Source organism: Mirounga leonina, unplaced genomic scaffold, assembly GCF_011800145.1.
Source record: "Mirounga leonina isolate KUSES-001 unplaced genomic scaffold, KU_Mleo_1.0 Mir_173, whole genome shotgun sequence".
Classification (NCBI taxonomy): domain Eukaryota; kingdom Metazoa; phylum Chordata; class Mammalia; order Carnivora; family Phocidae; genus Mirounga; species Mirounga leonina.
This window is the reverse complement of record NW_023270447.1, coordinates 87,019,182-87,038,459: the sequence shown is the minus strand read 5'-3', so window position 1 is coordinate 87,038,459 and position 19,278 is coordinate 87,019,182. Positions and strand designations below refer to the sequence as shown.

Sequence of the window (19,278 nt, the reverse complement as noted above, 5' to 3'; positions counted from 1 at the left end):
AGGAAGGGAGGAAGGGAGGAAGGGAGGAAGGGAGGAAGGGAGGAAGGAAGGAAATTTAACAAAAGAGACCCAAGCAATGTGTCTGGCATATATCAGCGCTCAGAAAATGTCTGAGGAGGGACGCCTGGGTGGCTCAGTCGGTTAAGTGTCTGCCTTTGGCTCAGGTCATGATCCCAGGATCCTGGGATCAAGTCCTGCATTGGGCTCCTTGCTCGGCGGGGAGCCTGCTTCTCCCTCTGCCTTCCACTCCCCCTGCTTGTGCACGCTCTCCGTCTGTCTCTGACAAATAAATTAAAATCTTTAAAAACAAAGAAAACGTCTGAGGAAAGAAGAAATGACATCATAGTCAGAAGAGGTAGCCGACAGAAACTGTCCTTGTTCCCACATAGTAATTACTGTTAAGATTTCTCAAAACATGGTTTCTTCTCTCCAATCTCAAGACCTAATCCTCACCAGGGAAAAGCACATTTTGAGTTTTTCAAACCAAAAGGGCCTAGAGTACATTTGCCCAGTTGCTTTGATTTTAACAGAATTAACCTGGCACAGTCAACCTCCCACTCTGGCAAGAACAGCACTGTGGGAGGTCCTGAGTGCCTGATGGGAGCAGACAAGCCACTTTTCCAGTCAGACTCCCAGAAGAGAGGCAGGCACATGAACAAGAACGCGCTCACATCCCTCATTTCTCCTCCAAGTTCACAAGTTAAAGACAGAGTTCACATTCTCCTTTCTGAGACTGGGAAGTGGATTTGGTAGGTCTATATGTACTCCTTTTTTCTTTTTTTAAAGATTTTTATTTTATTTATTTGAGAGAGAGAGAGAGCACAAGAGGGGGTAGGGTCAGAGGGAGAAGCAGGCTCCCAAGGAGCAGGGAGCCCGATGCGGGACTCTATCCCCGAACTCCGGGATCATGACCTGAGCTGAAGGCAGTTGTTTAACCAACTGAGCCACCCAGGTGCCCCTATATGTACTCCTTTATACAGTCTTGCTCATGGTATTTTCTTGCAGAGGAACAAACCACTCAAACTTCCAGAAGACAGGATGAAAAGAAATGCCATAAGACTAAGGCTAAGGGACTGAGATTTTACATGTTTGCTCATAAAGTACAAATGCTCCTTTCCTGAGTAAATATGACACAAAATATTTAAGTAAGAGTATAAGCTCAGAGCTTTATAAACCAAATCTAAGTTATAATTTACCAAAACCTAGATTAAATTTGATGTAAAACTTGTGATAAGAAAGTTTCTTTCTTTTCTTTTTACATACATGAAGTAGTAAAAGTACTACATTTTCTAAGATCATGGTCAAACCACAGGGTTAGGGCAATCAGTTATAATCTAATCTAGGCCAAATACTTGCTTTTACCTAATTACCTACCTCTTTGATTACCACTGCAGGTAACAGCCTCACTTTCAACTTGGTCTGGTTTATGAGTGTTGGAGGAGTGATGCCAGGCCTGAAAGAACAAGGTTTTCACACAAGCCAAAAAAAAAAAAAAAAAATCCTTAAACTCCTTATAGGAAAGAACAGCCCCACATGACAATTTAGTGGTAACAAAGAATAGTACATGACCTACTCAGACGTTTTAAACATACATAATCAAGATAACCTAAGCCCTTAAATCATGTATTGAAATTATGACTGTAACACAAAGTCACAGGTTCTTGTGGGAAGGCTTCCAAAATTCCCAAAGTGGTCAGAAATTGGGGGCAGAGGATCTGTGGCTGGTGCGTTATCTTAGAAAAAACCCTTACCTAATCTTCCTCTTTATTCAAAAAACCAAACCAAAACAAGACCAAAAAAACCCCCAAAACACAAAACTGGTGACTCTCCTTCACCTTCTTCACAGAAAATAATTTTACTTGTTTACTTATTTTTCATTGCAGTCCGTTGTCTGAGGCCATAGGAATGTGGTCTTTTCCAGAGGAAAACCACCAAGCACTACGAAGCTTCCAACGGACAGCCTCAAACCTCTCACTTCCCTGGTCCTCTGCGTGGATGGCAGACGGCATGCAGCTGCGCCATGAGCCCGGTGCAGGAGGCTTTCAGGCGCTTCGTCTCCCCGCTTTGCTGTCAGTATGGCGGGGAGAGGGACTTCAAAAAGAAAGTGAGTTAGGATGTCAAAAGGCCACACTCTAGGGGAATAGCTAGAAGAACCGTATTTTTAACCTGCTTTTGGCAATTATTTTTTAAAAGATTTTATTTATTTGAGAGAGAGAGAATGAGAGAACACGGGAGCGGGAGAGGGAGAGGGAGAAGCAGACTCCCCGCAGAGCAGGGAGCCCGATGCGGGACTCGATCCCAGGACTCCAGGATCATGACCTGAGCCGAAGGCAGTCGCTTAACCAACTGAGCCACCCAGGCGCCCCTGCTTTTAGCAATTTAATGAAAATATTAAATACTAGTTAACCCAGTTTCTAAATCTTTTTAATTCCAGGGCCAAACAGACTGGAAGCAATTATGGCTTGTTCATGGGGGTCTGTGGGAATGCTGACAGTTTTAATTTACATATTAATGCTGAAAAACATTTTGAGAGGCAAAGAAGAGCATTCTTTGGCCTTAGTAATGAATGGAGTAAGGGGGAAAAAAAAAAGACAGGAAAGTGGTTGAAAAGCACTAGGCAAAATGGTCTGGGTTTATTTTTTCTGTAATAATTTCAAACTATCCATCATTCACTGTAATCAGATACCATCCAGTGGTGGATTTGTAGTCTTTTATTTTGGCTAAGATGACCATTCTTTGGCTGAGTTGTCTTCCAAAAAACGCCTAACAATCAAAGTTAACAATATCTGTCTCAACTCCAACTCTTTCCTGGGAACAACTCATTCTACTGCTTGGTTTCTTTCTTTACCACCCACCTAGCTTACCTATCTTACCGCTCACAGGAAAAAAACAAAGCACTGAAAGAAACATAGAAATTGTTTGGGTTTTTTTTTTAATTTTTTTAAAGACTTTATTTTTAAGTAATGTATATACCCAATGTGGGACTTGAACTTACAAATCCGAGATCAAGAGTCACACACTACAGACTGAGCCAGCCAGGTGCCCCTAGAAATTGTTTTAAATTATTAACTTTTATTAAACAGCCCAGTTGTACACTTGCTTGTTGGAATTTACTTCTGCTTCAAACCCAGTTCTTTGAAAAATGCAGGAATTCTTCTCATTAAAATATTAGCTTGACCTAAGGATATCAAAAAGTTAGCTGCCTTGGCATTAATTATTGCAGTCTGAAACCTCCCAAGAAGCTTAAAAAACCAGAAGATTAAATATAGTAAAATATGAACTGGAAATATAGTTTGCACATCATTTAATAACTATAATTGTACAGAATTTTCAAATTATTCACTTTTCAACTTATTTTTCTGAATTATACCAAATTTGTGTAACAAAACATATCATATGGCCCTTGAAAGAAATGTTAAAGGGTAGATTAGCTCCAATGCAAACCTTTCTGCATTAAGGAAAAGAGGGGAATCCACAGTAATCCTATGTGGTAGGTAGGTCCTACCCACTTATCCCCATTGAACAGAAGATGAAAATGAGACTCAAAAAGATTAAGTAACCTACCAAAGGTCACATGGCCATAAATGACAGTGTCTTGCTAGGCACTGCAAACTTCGCAACTTTCCCAAAGGAAGATTAATTTTAAGTTGATACTAGTCATTGCTTACAAAATGAATACACTAATGTGATTAATGACAAAATATTTCACTGATGTTAGTCTTAGAAAAAGTGTAAGAGAAACCAAAATTAAGGACTCGGGATTCATCTAGGCCCCTTTCAAATACCAAATATTCCTAATTTTCCTTATCCTACTACTGGAGGGGAAGGGGGAATCTTGTTATGGCTTAAAAAACAAAACAAAAAATACCCCAAAATACACATACAGACAGCAATTCCATTCATAGGTATATACCCAAAAGAGCTGAAAACAGGTAAACAAACGTACACAAATGTTCATAGCAGTACTATTTGCAATAGCCAAAAAGTGGAAAAAACCAAATGTTCAAGAGATAAATAGATAAGCACAATGTGGTATCCATGCAAGGAAGTATTTTCAGCCATTAAAAGATAGGAAGTACTGGTATGTGCTACAACTTAGATTAACCTTGAAAATATGATGCTAAGTGAAAGAAGCCAGACACAAAAGGTCACATACGGTATGATGCCATTAATATGAAATATCCAGAACAGGTAAACCCAGAGATAGAAACAGAAAGCAGATTAGTGGTTGCTGGAGGGCTGGGATAAAGAGGAGGGCATGGAGTGACTGCTTAATGGGCATGGGGTCTCCTTTGGGGTGGTAAAAATGTTTTGGAACAAGATGGCGATGGTTGCACAACATTGTGAATCTATTAAACACCCTGAATTGTACACTTTAAAATGGTGAATTTCATGGTATGAGAGTTTCACCTTGATTGAAAAAAAAATGTAGAATAGGGGTGCCTGGAGGGCTCCGTCAGTGGAGCATGCGACTCTTCATCTCGGGATCATGAGTTCAAGCTCCACGTTGGGTGTAGAGATTACTTAATAAAACACACAAGCAAAAATGCAGGATAATGAAATGATGATTGACCATAAAGTCCTAGATGAATAGCAGGTCATTTGCTTCTTCTTGGTTTGTCACAATTTCAATGAGTTTTTGACCATCGTAAACCCATATATAAAAAGTTACCCATTAAAAGTTCCAAATAAGGCATTAATGAAGCTGAGGTCCCTAATTTGTCCAGCTGGCAGAGCACCTAGTAGAGTTTACAGTATACAAGAAGCTTTAAAAATGTTTTTAATTTGTATAAAGTGCAAAGAAAAAGAAAACTGAGAAATACATGAAAAAATATAAAGTGGCCAGAGCCTAGAATATAAGCTAACATACACCTGCATGGGGAAATCTATATATTTAAGCATGCAGAGAAACATAAACACTCAATAGTATGCTTTTCCTCATAACTTATTTTGTGTTTCTCTAAAGACTGAAGAGTAAATAATAGTTTACAGTCACCACCCTCTGGGTTTCAGCAAAGAGGTCACACACAGGGAGGGCCTCCAGCTGCCACTTTCAATTGCCTCCCTGGTGGAACAATGGCAGGAGGTTAAGTTACTCCAGGAGACTCTCAACAGGGCTCCCATTGTTCTAAGCTCAAAACTCAGAGATACAATGGGCCCCATTCATACGGAGGCCTTACAGGCTGAGGAATGGTCCCTTAGAGACAACGTTCTGTTGGGACACCGAATTTTTCATAAACACAGACTTGCCCAAATATGTGTTAATTAGTTTTTAAAAACAGCACAAAATACAGAAATAAAACTCAATGGACACAAAGTTGAGAGTCAGGACACCCAAGTCTTATCACCAGCTCTGTCTTGGATGTGACATTAAGCAAGTTAACTTGCTCTTTCTGAGCCTCAGTTTCCTTGCTTATAAAATGGAAATGATTTCTAAGATCACTTAGAACTCTAAAATTCTATGAACACACATGAGGTCTATTGATGTTAGTACACTATTCACTCCAATAAATGAGGATAAATTATGAACAGAAAAGAATCATTAGTTCACATCTTTTCATTTACTATCAGCACTTAAAAACAAGGAGGCTTAAAAAAAACAGGCAGAGAAACTGTTTTCTGTTCTCTCTCTCAAACACACAAGACATAATGAATAAGGTCCAATGGGTCCCTCATCCCAACAAGTCTAGGATGACTCAGGCAGGAGCCCTACACAAAGCACAATGATGAAGGGTATAACCAGAAGCCACAAGTATGTTTTTCTGTCACCTTTTCTTAGGTTATCAATGCATTTCAAGAATCTCTTGATTGCTTTGCAATGATTCAAAATCCCTAGAAGACAAACGCCATTTATAGCAAGAATGTGACCAATGTTCCAATCCTCCACACCATGTCATTTTTTTGTTTTTTCAACCTCAAAACTTGCCAATGCAAGAACTTTGTCTCCGGAGCCTAAGGAGAAAGACACATAATAAACAAAAGGTTATTTCAAATGCATTTACAGTTCCAGATAACAAGGGGGAAAATCTATCCCATATATACTGAAATAGAAAATAAAATGAGCTTCTATTATCAGAGCATTACCCCAAACCTTCCCAGTGCCAATTCCCAATTTCCTTTCCCCTGCACAAACATCTGACATACACGGGGTGATTTATTGCTTACAAAACCTTACTCTACCTTTAAATGCGAAATAGAATATATAAAATTTTAGCTTACTTTACTTTTAGTTGACAAGTATTTTTAAAATATTAAGTTATATTAATTTAACTATTTTTAAGTAAAAAGTATTAGGAAATAAACCCAATAAGAGGGATTTATAAAGAAAACACTTCTGGTTTTACCTTTAAACTGAAGAAAAGGCCATCCTGTTATCTTTACCCATGGTATCCAGTAATCTGGAGCAGTAATGCATGCTCAGCTTTCAGAAATACGAGGGTACTCACCAAGGTCTGTAGAGACTTTCTCAAACTGGCTGAGTATAGCACCTGCATTTGCTGACAAGAAGGCCTCATCATCTGCAGTCAGCTAAACAAAACAAAACAAAGCCCAAGGGAGTGGATTCCAATGTTAACAAGTGGTTCTAAGAAACACCATTAAGAATGTCTCAGGACCACAAACTGGATCACAGATCAAGAAGTTCTGTACCAAATACTTTATACCTTTTCTTTATACCTGATATATTAAGTTAAATACAGGTACCTTCTCTCCAAGTTTCCTGAGAGCTGTTAGTATCTCCACTTTCTGCTGAGTGTACAGGCCTCTGTCCAGCTTTCCTACCATGAGATCTCTATCCATCTGAAATGGATGAATGCAAAGTATATGGTACTTAAGTTAAAAACATTCTGCCCATAAAATCCAGCTTTTCAGATCTACCACTACTACTTTTTTTTGTTAAAGTAATCTCTACACCCAATGTGGGGCTCGAACTCACAACCCCGGGATCAAGAGTTGCATGCTCTTCTGACCAAGTCAGCCAGGTGCCCCCAGAACTACTATGACTTTTTTTTTTTTTAAGATTTATTAGTTTTAGGTGGGGAGGGGAAGAGGGAGAAGAATCTTCAAGCAGACTCCTTGCTGAGCACAGAGCCCAATGTAGGACTTGATCACCGGAACCACGAGATTGTGACCTGAGCTGAAACCAAGAGTCATATGCTTAACCAACTGAACCACCCAGGTGCCCCCAAATCTACTACTTCTTAAAAAAAATCCTCTAGGGCGCCTGGGTGGCTCAGTCGGTTAAGCGACTGCCTTCGGCTCAGGTCATGATCCTGGAGTCCCGGGATCGAGTCCCGCATCGGGCTCCCTGCTCAGCGGGGAGTCTGCTTCTCCCTCTGACCCTCCCCCCTCTCATGCTCTCTGTCTCTCATTCTCTCTGTCTCAAATAAATAAATAAAATCTTTAAAAAAAAAAAAATCCTCTAGAGAGGTGCCTGGGTGGCTCAGTCGTTAAGTGTCTGCCTTCAGCTCAGGTCATGGTCCCAGGGTCCTGGGATTGAGTCCCGCATCGGGCTCCCTGCTCAGCGGGAAGCCTGCTTCTCCCTCCTCCACTCCCCCTGCTTGTGTTCCCTCTCTCGCTGTGTCTCTCTCTGTCAAATAAATAAATAAAAATAAAAAAAGATCCTCTAGAGGACTAATATAGAGAACTACACAAATTCAAGGCAAACATGCCAGGAATGCAATTTACACAGCTCTAGTAAATCTTTTTTTTTTTTAAGATTTTATTTTTTAAGTAATCTCTACACCCAATATGGGGCTCAAACTCACAACCCCAAGAACTGGAGTCACATGGGCTACTCACTGAGCCAGCCAGGTGCCCCTCAATCCTAAGAAATCTTTTTTTTTTTTTTTTTAAGATTTATTTATTTATTTATTTATTTGAGAAAGAGAGAGAGAGAGAGAGCACAAGCCAGGGGAGCAGCAGGCAGAGGGAGAAGCAGGCTCCCCGCTGAGCAGGAAGCCTGATGCGGGGCTCGATCCCAGGACCCTGGGATCATGACCTGAGCCGAAGGCAGATGCTTAATGACGGAGCCACCCAGGCGCCCCTCTATTTTAGATAATAAATAAATAAATAAATATTTTTTCTTTTTATAGATGGGGAACTGAGGCACAAAGAAGTTGAATAAGATAACTTATCCAACTTCAATAATAATATTTGTTAAAAAGATTATTAATTGTGTTAAAACAATTTAAAAATAACTTCCCAAGGGGCACCTGGGTAGGTCAGTCGTTAAGCATCTCTCACGGTCTCTGTCAAATAAATAAATAAAAACTTAAAAAAAAAAAATAAATAACTTCCCCAAGGTCAGCTACCTTCACAGTAGAGCAGGGATAAAAATCCTGCCAGTCTGACCCACATTCATGCTCTTAACCACTATGCTACTGAATTACCAGTGGTTGCAAATAACCTGTTAATGTCTTAATCATATTCAAGCCTATAAACAGACTTTCTCAAGTACCATGTTTTTTTTTTTTTTTAAAGATTTTATTTATTTTTCAACAGAGAGAGAGAGAGACAGCGAGAGAGGGAACACAAGCAGGGGGAGTGGGAGAGGGAGAAGCAGGCTTCCCGCCGAGCAGGGAGCCCGATGCGGGGCTCGATCCCGGGACTCCAGGATCATGACTCGAGCCGAAAGCAGTCGCTCAACCAACTGAGCCACCCAGGCGCCCCTCTCAAGTACCATGTTTATAGAGATGTTTGGAATTCTTAGATGACAAAAGCCACATGTGCAGAAAGCAATGCTGCTAATGGATTCTAGATGGAATTTCAACTCAGGGCTCCAGAAGTATATGGTAAAACCTTAAAGGTAGGGTCCAAGTAGAAACAGTTAGTAGCAGTATAAACTGTCATATGCTGTTTAAACCTCCATATTCGTTATCAATAATAATTGCTCAAAAGACTAATTTTGTCAGAAAACTATGGGTTGTGGCTCTAAAATCAACTGATCAGGGGCCCCCGTATGGCACAGTCAGTTAAGGGTCTGACTCTTGGTTTTAGCTCAGATCATGATCTGAGGGTTGTGGGATCAAGCCCCATGTTGGGCTCCAAGTTCAGTGAGGAGTCTGCTGAAGTTTCTCTCTCCCTCTCCCCCTCCCCACATTCTCTCTAAAATAAATAAATAAATCTTAAAAAAAAAAAAAATCAGGGGCACCTGGGTGGCTCAGTCGGTTAAGCGTCTGCCTTCGGCTCAGGTCATGGTCTCATGGTCCTGGGATCAAGCCCTGCATCAGGCTCCCTGCTCACTGGGGAGTCTGCTCCCTCTCCCTACCCCCCACTTCTTCTCTCTCTCTCAAATAAATGAAATCTTAAAAAAAAAAAATCAACTGATCAATTTTTTTCCTAACAGACTATTTTTCAGAACAGTTTTAGGTTCACAGTAAATTGTGTGAAAGGTACAAAGATTTCCCATATACCCCTCACCTCCACTCATGCACAGCCTCCCCATCATAAATATGCCCCGCCAGAATGGTTCATTTGTTACAACAGGTGAACCTACCCTGACACATCATAATCCCCCAATTCCATAGTCTATACATCATTAGGGTTCACTCTTGGTGGTGTTATACATTCTTAGCCGACCAATTTTTAAATTTCAGAATAACATAATGAAATTCTGGAGCTGAGAAAACAAATACACACAGCAAATAAATCAATTTAAAGAAACTTTACCTCTGCTAACCTTGTCCGAAGCTGACCTGGTTGTTTCTTTGCAAATAACCTGATGACCTCTGGGGTTTTAAAGGCCTGGCTGATAGCTGCCTGGATAGCCTAGAATACAAGAAGGTAAAAACTGAGCAAAATATTCCAATGAATCAAATATTACAATAACTGACTGATGAGTCTTCATTTACAAATAGGTCTTCCTTGTTCGTCAAACACTGTTATAATTTTAGTTTCCACAAAAGCAAAAATGAACTACTGGGACTTCATCAAGATAAAAAGCTGCACAGCAAAGGAAACAATCAATAAAAGTAAAAGGCAGCCTAAAGAATGGGAGAAGATACTTGCAAACGATGTATCTGATTAGGGTTAATATCCAAAATCTACTAAGAACTTAACAAATTCAACACCCAAAAAACAAATAACCCAGTTAAGAAATGGGCAGAAGACATGAATAGACACTATTCCGAAGAAGACATCCAGATGGCTAACAGACACATGAAAAGATGCTCAACATCACTCATCATCAGGGAAATACAAATCAAAACCATGATGAGATACCATCTCACACCTGTCAGAATGGCTAAAATTAACAACACAAGAAACAACAGATGTTGGGGACGCCTGGGTGGCTCAGTCGTTGAGCATCTGCCTTCAGCTCAGGTCATGATCCCAGGGTCCTGGGATCGAGTTCCGCATGGAGCCTGCTTCTCCCTCGGCCTGCCACTCCTCCTGCTTGTGCTCTCTCTGTCTCTGACAAATAAATAAAATCTTTAAAAAAAAAAAAAAAAAGAAACAACAGATGTTGATAGGGATGTGGAGAAAGGGGAACCCTCTTGCACTGTTGGTAGGAATGCAAACTGGTGCAGCGACTCTGGAGAACAGTATAGAGGTTCCTCAAAATGTTAAAAATAGAACTACCCTACGATCCAGCAATTGCAACTACTAGGTATGTACCCAAAGGACACAAAAATACAGATTCGAAGGGATACATGCACCCCGATGTTTATAGCAGCATTAGCAACAACAGCCAAACTATGGAGAGAGCCCAAATATCCATTGACTGATGAATGGAAAAAAAGGATGTGGGTGGTGTGTGTACACCCCCCCCCACAATGGAATACTACTCAGCCATGAAAAAGAATGAAATCTTACCATCTGCCATGATGTGGATGGAGCTAGAGTGTATTATGCTAAGTGAAATAAGTCAGTCAGAGAAAGACAAATACCATATGATCTCACTCATATGTGGAATTTAAGAAAGAAAACAGAGGAATATATGGGAAGGGGGAAAGAAAAAAAGGAGAGAGGGAAATGATCCATAAGAGATTCTTAACGATAAAGAACAAACTGAGGGTTGATGGAGGGAGGTGGGTGGGGGATGGGCTAGATGGGTGATGGGCATTAAGGAGGGCACTTGTTGGGATGACCACTGGGTATTGTATGTAAGTGATGAATCACTGATTTTTACTCCAGAAACCAACATTGCACTGTATGTTAACTACCTAAAATTTAAATTAAAAAAAAAAATTTAGTTTCCATTTGCTATTTCTGTGCATGTCACTGGAGCCAAATACATAACTAAATGAAGATCTGGAAGCTTATGCTGCTTTATCCATAAGTAGACACTCATCTAGAAGTCAAACCCCCAAACAGGGTTTCTTTTTTTTTTTTAATTTCATAGTTATTTTAATAACCACGTGTACATTAACAGTCACTTGATGAACTTTTCTTTAATCTCAGCTAAACTCAAAACACAGTTTTCGGGCGCCTGGGTGGCTCAGTCGTTAAGCGTCTGCCTTCGGCTCAGGTCATGGTCCCAGGGTCCTGGGATCGAGCCCCACATCGGGCTCCCTGCTCGGCAGGAAGCCTGCTTCTCCCTCCCTCACTCCCGCTGCTTGTGTTCCCTCTCTCGCTGTATCTCTCTCTGTCAAATAAATAAAAAATCTTAAAAAAAAAAAAAAACAAAAAAAAACCCCACAGTTTTCTTCATGGTTCAAACCAAACAGCTCTTCACGTTCCAGAGCTGCCTCGCAGCTACCACAGATCACAGGGAGATTTACGGTCTGTTCATATTCACCAGACACAGAACTGAACACCCATACACCATTTTCCAAAGAGGGAACTTGTACAATGAATGCTGGCTGCCCGGGACAGGGTTTCTTTTCTATCTTAAATATACTTATAAAAAAAGAGAGAAAAACCAGCTGTGTCACCAGTGTACGTAAATTATGCTTACCAGTTGCATTCCACTTAGCTCATCTACCAAAGTCATATTTCCAGACATAATTTTCTTCAGTGAATCATTAAATTCACTTAGTTGCTCCAGAGTTTCCTTTTTGGTTTCTTCATATTCATCTGTATCAAGTTCCTCTCTGAAGTACAGTGAACATAATACAGAAAAACACAAGAGTTCCAAATGAAAAAAGCAATCTTAATATTTGTACTCTAAGACTTCAGATACATATATTTACAAAAAATATCTGGGCGGACAAGGCTGAAAGGAAATGACAAAATGCTAACAATAGATGTGTTCAGATGTTAGTAATATGGGCGTTTTCCTGCAATGTGGTTACCTTGATAATTAAACATTTTTCTTTTACCAAAATGAGGCACACTTAACAAACCATATTATAACTTCCTTTTAAGCAGCCTATGAATCAATTCATAACCATGGGCAAGATACTTAACACAGCCAAGTCTCAGTTTCTTGATCTACAAGCCACAGATAATGATAGTACCTACCTTACAGGGTTGCTATGAACATTACATGAACTACAGAAAGTCCTTGACAAACAATAGGTACTTGACAAAATAGATGCTTTTTTTTTAAATTTTTTTATTCTTATGTTAATCCCCATACATTACATCATTAGTTTTAGATGTAGTGTTCCATGATTTATTGTTTATGCATAACACCCAGTGCTCCATGCAGAATGTGCCCTCCTCAATACCCATCACCAGGCTAACCCATCCTCCCACCCCCCTCCCCTCTAGAACTCTCAGTTTGTTTTTCAGAGTCCATCGTCTCTCATGGTTCGTCTACCCCTCCGATGTCCCCCCCTTCATTCTTCCCCTCCTGCTATCTTCTTTTTTTTTTCTTAACATATATTGCATTATTTGTTTCAGAGGTACAGATCTGCGATTCAACAGTCTTGCACAATTCACAGCGCTTACCAGAGCACATACCCTCCCCAGTGTCTATTACCCAGTCACCCCCTCCCTCCCACCCCACCCCCCACTCCAGCAACCCTCAGTTTGTTTCCTGCGATTAAGAATTCCTCATATCAGTGAGGTCATATGATACATGTCTTTCTCTGTTTGACTTATTTCGCTCAACATAATACCCTCCAGTTCCATCCACGTCGTTGCAAATGGCAAGATCTCATTCCTTTTGATGGCTGCATAATATTCCATTGTATATATATACCACATCTTCTTTATCCATTCAATAGATGCTACTTTTATCACCATCATCAATGGTAGGTAAAATTTTGTGCATCGTGAAATACAACAGCAATGTAGTACCTGTCATCTGAGCACGAGGCTAGTTTTTTTTTTATTATGTTCAGTTAGCCAAGAGGCTATTTTTAGTCACTAATGGAACAAGCCATTTATTAAACATTTACTACAAATAATGATAGCTACCATTTATTGAGCACCTACTCTGGGCCAAGCCTACTCTTCATTTGAAATACCTACAACAACCTTTCAAAGTTGTTAAAAAAGGCAATGAACAGTTTCAGTCCTTTGAACAGTTAAGGCTGAAAATACACTAGAAGTTCAAGTATATACCAGGCAGGGCTATTTTAAATACTGAAGACAAGGTAGGTGTTACTATTTCTACTTCACACTCCAGGAAATGGAAACTTAAGGGAGTTACTTTTATGACTCCAAAGCTTGCACTTTTATTTCTCCAACAGACAAAGCACTGGGAAGAACACTACAGGCGAAACCCAAAATCACACATGGGCCTGCACCCACGGCTGGGCATCCAGCTGCAGAAAAAAACCATTTGACAGCAGAGCAGCATCCAGTTACGCTATTACCTGCATTCCTCCAGATCTTGTAATTGCTGCATTAGTCTATCCAACTGTTCTTCTAAATTCTGCTTTAGTTTGCTTGTCTCGGTCTTTCCTCTGGAAGCCATTTTGATCTCTAAGTAGAACAATAAGCCCACATATAGTATTATTTGGTTATCTGAAATGATTCAACATACCAGTACAATTTAAAATGGGCTATACTCTTCCTGAGCTACAGGTGTGGGAAAGGCAGCTGTGCAAAGAGAATTTCATTTTACATACAAAAGTTTAAACTCATATACTAGTAAAACCCCACAAAAATGCCTGGCAGTCTTCCTAACTGACTTGACAAGTTAATTAGAAATCTTACTGTTGGGACGCCTGGGTGGTTCAGTTGGTTAAGCGGCTGCCTTCAGCTCAGGCTATGATCCCAGGGTCCTGGGATCGAGCCCGCACTGGGCTCCTTGCTCAGCGGGGAGCCTGCTTCTCCCTCTCCCCCTGGCTTGTGTTCTCTCTCTCTCTCTCTAATAAATAAATAAAGTCATAAAAAAAAAAAAAAGAAATCTTCACTATTGGTCCATCTTACTTTAAACGAATTGGAAACACAATTTTATAAAGAAATAGATCTGGTGTGACTTTGCGTTACAAAAAGACTTTTATAACATTCTTTTTCATTCTTACTAAGTACTCTCCAGGACTCAGAACACTCCTAGCCTTATCTTGTTGGTCTTATGTGCATTTACCTGACTTATGGGCATTAACAACTTTTGATATGAGTTTCTTCTTTGGAAATGTGCCCATGTTTCTACTGGATTATCTTTCTCTTACTGATTTATAGAAGTTATGAAGCCTTTGTAGTTATGTTGCAAATATTATCCCTTGTCTCTTGACTTTAAATTTCACTTAATGTTGTTTTTTTGTCATGATAAATTATTTTTACTTTTTATTTTTTTTAAAGATTTTATTTATTTATTTGAGAGAGAGCGAGAAAGCACAAGCAGGGGGACAGGCAGAGGCAGAGGGAGAAGGAGAAGCAGACCCCCCGCCGAGCAGGGAGCCCGATGCAGGACTTGATCCCAGGACCCTGAGATCATGACCTGAGCTGAAGGCAGACTCTTAACCGACTGAGCCACCCAGATGCCCCACAACAAATTATTATTTTTAATGGCCAAATCTGTCTTCTTCTTTAAGGCTTTTTAGTTTTATGTCCCATGAAGGCAGGCCCTAACCATCTCAAGGTTTAAAAATGTATATATTTTGTATTCTAAGATGTACATAAATTTTTCTCTTTTTACATGCAGTTAAGCCACCTGCAACTTTTTTTGTTAATGCTGTAAAATAGGAGTCTAACTTTTACTTTCTTTCAAATGGGCAGCCAGTTGCCCCAACACTGTTTACTAGTCAGTACTTATGCCACTTTTATTGGTTGTTTGTTTTAAATAGGCTCCATGTCCAGCATGGGGCCCAACACGTGGCTTGAACTCACAACCATGATATTGAGACCTGAGCTGAGATTGAGTCGGACGCTTAATCAACTGAGCCAACATGGGTGCCCCATGCCACTTTTAATAGATTCAGTAGAAACAGACTGAAGTTGATTTCACTGATAATGTTCTGGTCCTAAGACATTACCTTGCTATTTTAATTGTTAGCAGTAGAGCTGGTGTACATTGATAACTGATAAGGAGTTGCCTTTATTATTACAGAATTTTTCCCCCCATAACTCTTGGCTATTCCTACGCATTTTCTCTTCTGCATGAACTAAAGAATCAGCTTGTCAAATTCCCTTAAAAATGCAATTGAGGGGCGCCTGGGTGGCTCAGTTGGTTAAGCGACTGCCTTCGGCTCAGGTCATGATCCTGGAGTCCCGGGATCAAGTTCCGCATCGGGCTCCCTGCTCAGCAGGGAGTCTGCTTCTCCCTCTCCCACTCCCCGTTTGTGTTCCCTCTCTCGCTGTGTCTTTCTCTGTCAAATAAATAAATAAAATCTTAAAAAAAAAAAATGCAATTGAGGGGTGCCTAGGTGGCTCAGCTGGTTAAGCGTCTGCCTTCTGCTCAGGTCATGGTCCCAGGGTCCTAGGATCGGGTCCTGCATTGGGCTCCCTGCTCAGCGGGGAGTCTGCTTCTCCCTCTACCCTTCCCCCCTGCTCGTGATCTCTCTCTCTCCCGCTCCCTCTCTCAAATAAATAAATAAAATCTAAAAAAAAAAAAAAAAAAATGCAATTGAAATTTTGACAGGGATTACATTAAAATTAGAGACTAATATGAGAAGATCTGTATCCTTGAAATTTGAATCTTCCTATTAAGCAATATATCACTCCATTTATCTCAGCTTTCTTTCATGATCTCTAATTTAAAAAGTATTGTTTCATTCACAAAGGCCTTGAACATTGGCTATTCTAAGACATTTTGTTTTTTTGTTAATACTGGGAATAGACTTTTTGTTACTACAATTTCTGATTATTGTGGGGCACCCGGCTGGCTCAGTCGGTGGAGCATGCGACCCTTGATCTCGGGGTTGTGAGTTCCAGCTCCATGTTGGGCGTAGAGCTTACTTAAAAACAAAAATTTCTGAATATTGCTAGTGTAGAGAAAAATTACTGATTTTGGCATGTTGATATTACATGCATTTACCTTAACATTTATAGCATTTAAGTTTTTCCATTTATAAAAATTAAACTTACATTCCTTTCAGGAAACACATTTTGCTTAATATTAGATATAACCATTCATTAAAACCTAAACCCTGGGGCGCCTGCTGGCTCAGTCAGTGGAGCACGAAACTCTTGATCTTGGGATCATGAGTTCGAGCCCCATGTTGGGTGTAGAGATTACTTAAACAAAAATTTAAAAAAAAAAACACCAAAAAAACAAAACAAAAACAAAACCCCTAAATCCTAGGGTAACTTATTAAAGCATTTAAAATTTTCCCACACATAATCATTACCAGATGATCTGATATGTGAACTTCAACGAAGAGGATTTCTTACATTACACTCAAAATAGAATGTAATCAGTGAAAATCTATTCTTACTACTGTATCTTTTAAAATTGGCTTATCTATAATGATTAATGATATGTAAATACAAATGAGCTACATTATAGCCAAAAGTGTAATTTCATGTATAACAGGTTAGCCAGAAGTGTAATTTATTACACATAATTTAAATTCTTTTTTTTTTTTTTAAGATTTTATTTATTTATTTGAGAGAGAGAGAATGAGAGAGAGCACATGAGAGGGGGGAGGGTCAGAGGGAGAAGCAGACTCTCCGCCGAGGAGGGAGCCCGATGCGGGACTCGATGCGGGACTCGATGCGGGACTCGATGCGGGACTCGATCCCGGGACTCCAGGATCATGACCTGAGCCGAAGGCACTCGCTTAACCAACTGAGCCACCCAGGCGCCCTATTACACATAATTTATTACAGCTATGCTTCATGTATAATTTCTCCTGGGACACATACAATTAAACTTTATTTTATATCTGCTGAATTTTCCAGTAAAAGTAAAACCAAACCTAAAACCGACAGTGTCTTTTCAGGCTCAGTTTCCTACAGTCTAACCACGCTAAACTATGTGCTGTTTCCATTTTTGTGTATGTGCAGCCGAAGCGAGCACAACTTGGTGTTTCAAAACGTGCCATGCACTTTCGTCCTTCTCTCTTGAGCCAGCTTTTTTTTTTTTTCTTTTTTTTTCCTACCTATCAAGCCCAGGTAATCCATTCTTCAAGGTCTAGCTCAAGGTTCAGTTTCTCCATGTCTTACTTGGTTCCCTCCCAATCACTAAACTGTGAGCAGGGATTTTTTTTTTTTTTTTTTAGATTTTATTTATTTGGGGCACCTGAATGGCTCAGTCCTTAAGTGTCTGCCTTCAGCTCAGGTCATGATCCCATCATCCTGGGACAGAGTCCCTCCCACATCAGGCTCCCTGCTCAGCGGGGAGCCTGCTTCTCCCTCTGCTGCTCCCCCTGCTTGTGTTCCCTCTCTCGTTGTCTCTCTCTGTCAAATAAATAAATAAAATCTTTGAAAAAAATATTTTATTTATTCATTTGAGATAGAACGCGAGAGAGCGCACACATGTGATCGCAGGCGCTGGGGGAGGGGATAGAGGGAGAGGGAGAAGAGCAGGGAGCCTGACAGGGCTCGATCCCAGGACCCCGGGATCATGACCTAAGCCCAAGGCAGATGCTTAACCGACGAAGCCACCCAGGCACCCCTACTTTTTCTTTATGCATCAGCATCCAGCATAACGTTGGGCAGACAGAAAGTACTGGATAAATACCTGGTAAATGAATAATGAGAACTGATTGCTTCTTCCACGGCATTTCACATCTTATTCTCTATTTAGCCCTTATTTCTTCCTTAAATTATATGTGATTTCATTACAGCACATTGTTTACTGGCCATTCTCTCCAGACTATAAACTCTGGGAGAGGAGAAAATGAGTCTGATTCCTCCTTTAGCATCCTCAGCACTTAAGAGGGAATAGGTATTTGATAACTGGATACAGCGTATAAAGGCACCAGATATTTTAAAGGAGGTAAAACTATTTTAAATAAATTTCAGGGAAGATGGGGGCACTTTGAAAGCCTTAACCTGGTGCTGCCCGTCGTTTGAAATTTATCCCGGAAAGATTAACTCGCTGGCACCACCTAGTATCCAATACAGGCGGTGCAGCTTTCACAGAAACTGCCGAAATAGCCCTCAAAAACTGTCATCTGGAGCGGAAGATGCACTCATTCATGCTCACCTTGTCTCTTAGTACTTTGAACTCTGCACGCTCTTGGCCGGTCCCAAAGTGCATAAACCTCCAACTGTCGAAGTTCCAAGCGTCATAAACTTGAGGAAAGCGAAATTATTCATCAGGACTACAAGAGGCTCAAAGTTCAAACCACTTGGCGGTGGAGTTGGCTGGGAAACAGGGAACCATTAACAAGTAGTTTCATTGACTTTACAGAAACTAGCCTAAAGCAGTCCAGATAACGTCCACCTGAGCAGCCTGCATCGGACACACACCCTTCTCTTTTTAGGAAGACACCATGGGAGAGAGGGAGCGGGGCGAGGAGGGGCAGAAGACGTTTTCTCTCTTGACAGCGCCTCGGGCAGCCTTGCTGAGGCGTCCCCTAGCGATGCTGCGGGCGTTCCTGAGGAAAACCCTGCACCCCCACGTGTCCGGAGCGCGGCTGTCAAAGCCAGAAGCACGGATAAGATTAGGGCGGAGAGCACACGTTTTTCCCGGCTGGACGAGAGCAGCTAGGGACCTCAACCATCGGGACGCGACACGGAGCAGCTCGGGCCACCGCCCCAAACGCCGTCTCCACGGGGGAGCTCGGAGCTCCCGCACTTGGGTCCTGCGGCGGCCGGGCTCGACTAGGCCCCGGCTGCCACCAGAGGTCGCAGTGAACCCCTGCCCCCGAAACTCTTCCAGCCCTCCCAGACCAAAACCCAGACAACCTCCTGGGGCCCTCGGGGTCCCCTCTCCGCCTGTGCCAAAGCCTTGGTCCCAGAGTTCGGAGCCCGGGGCCCCGCCTACCTGAGGGTCCCGGCCCGGCCGACGCTCACAGTACGAGCACTTCCGCCGGACGCATGCACTTCCGG

General features: G+C 41.2%; 1 protein-coding gene across 2 annotated transcripts; it reads right to left on the bottom strand.

Annotated features, from left to right (window-relative positions):
* Positions 1–4,511: 4,511 nt before the first annotated feature.
* Positions 4,512–19,278, bottom strand: LZIC (leucine zipper and CTNNBIP1 domain containing). Of its 2 annotated transcripts, none has more exons than XM_035019839.1 (8): positions 19,214–19,272; positions 18,489–18,591; positions 13,710–13,818; positions 11,900–12,035; positions 9,670–9,768; positions 6,703–6,798; positions 6,447–6,528; positions 4,512–5,952 (listed from the first exon to the last, which is right to left on the bottom strand). In XM_035019839.1, the coding sequence occupies exons 2-8, from the start codon at positions 18,541–18,543 to the stop codon at positions 5,894–5,896; spliced, it is 636 nt and encodes a 211-aa protein (XP_034875730.1). In that variant the 5' UTR covers positions 18,544–18,591; positions 19,214–19,272; the 3' UTR covers positions 4,512–5,893. The 2 variants fall into 2 exon arrangements, with proteins under 2 accessions (XP_034875730.1, XP_034875729.1); XM_035019838.1 differs by having other exon boundaries at positions 5,589–5,952; positions 18,431–18,591; positions 19,214–19,278.

Bases quoted from the DNA above. Each gene is read 5' to 3' on its own strand.
- LZIC (XM_035019839.1), bottom strand. From the start codon at position 18,543: ATGAATAATTTCGCTTTCCTCAAGTTTATGACGCTTGGAACTTCGACA. The intron at 9,769-11,899 runs GTAAGCATAATT...CTTGTATTCTAG, and splicing joins AGCTAAGTGGAATGCAACTG to GCTATCCAGGCAGCTATCAG. The intron at 6,529-6,702 runs GTACCTGTATTT...TGTTTTGTTTAG, and splicing joins TCAGGAAACTTGGAGAGAAG to CTGACTGCAGATGATGAGGC.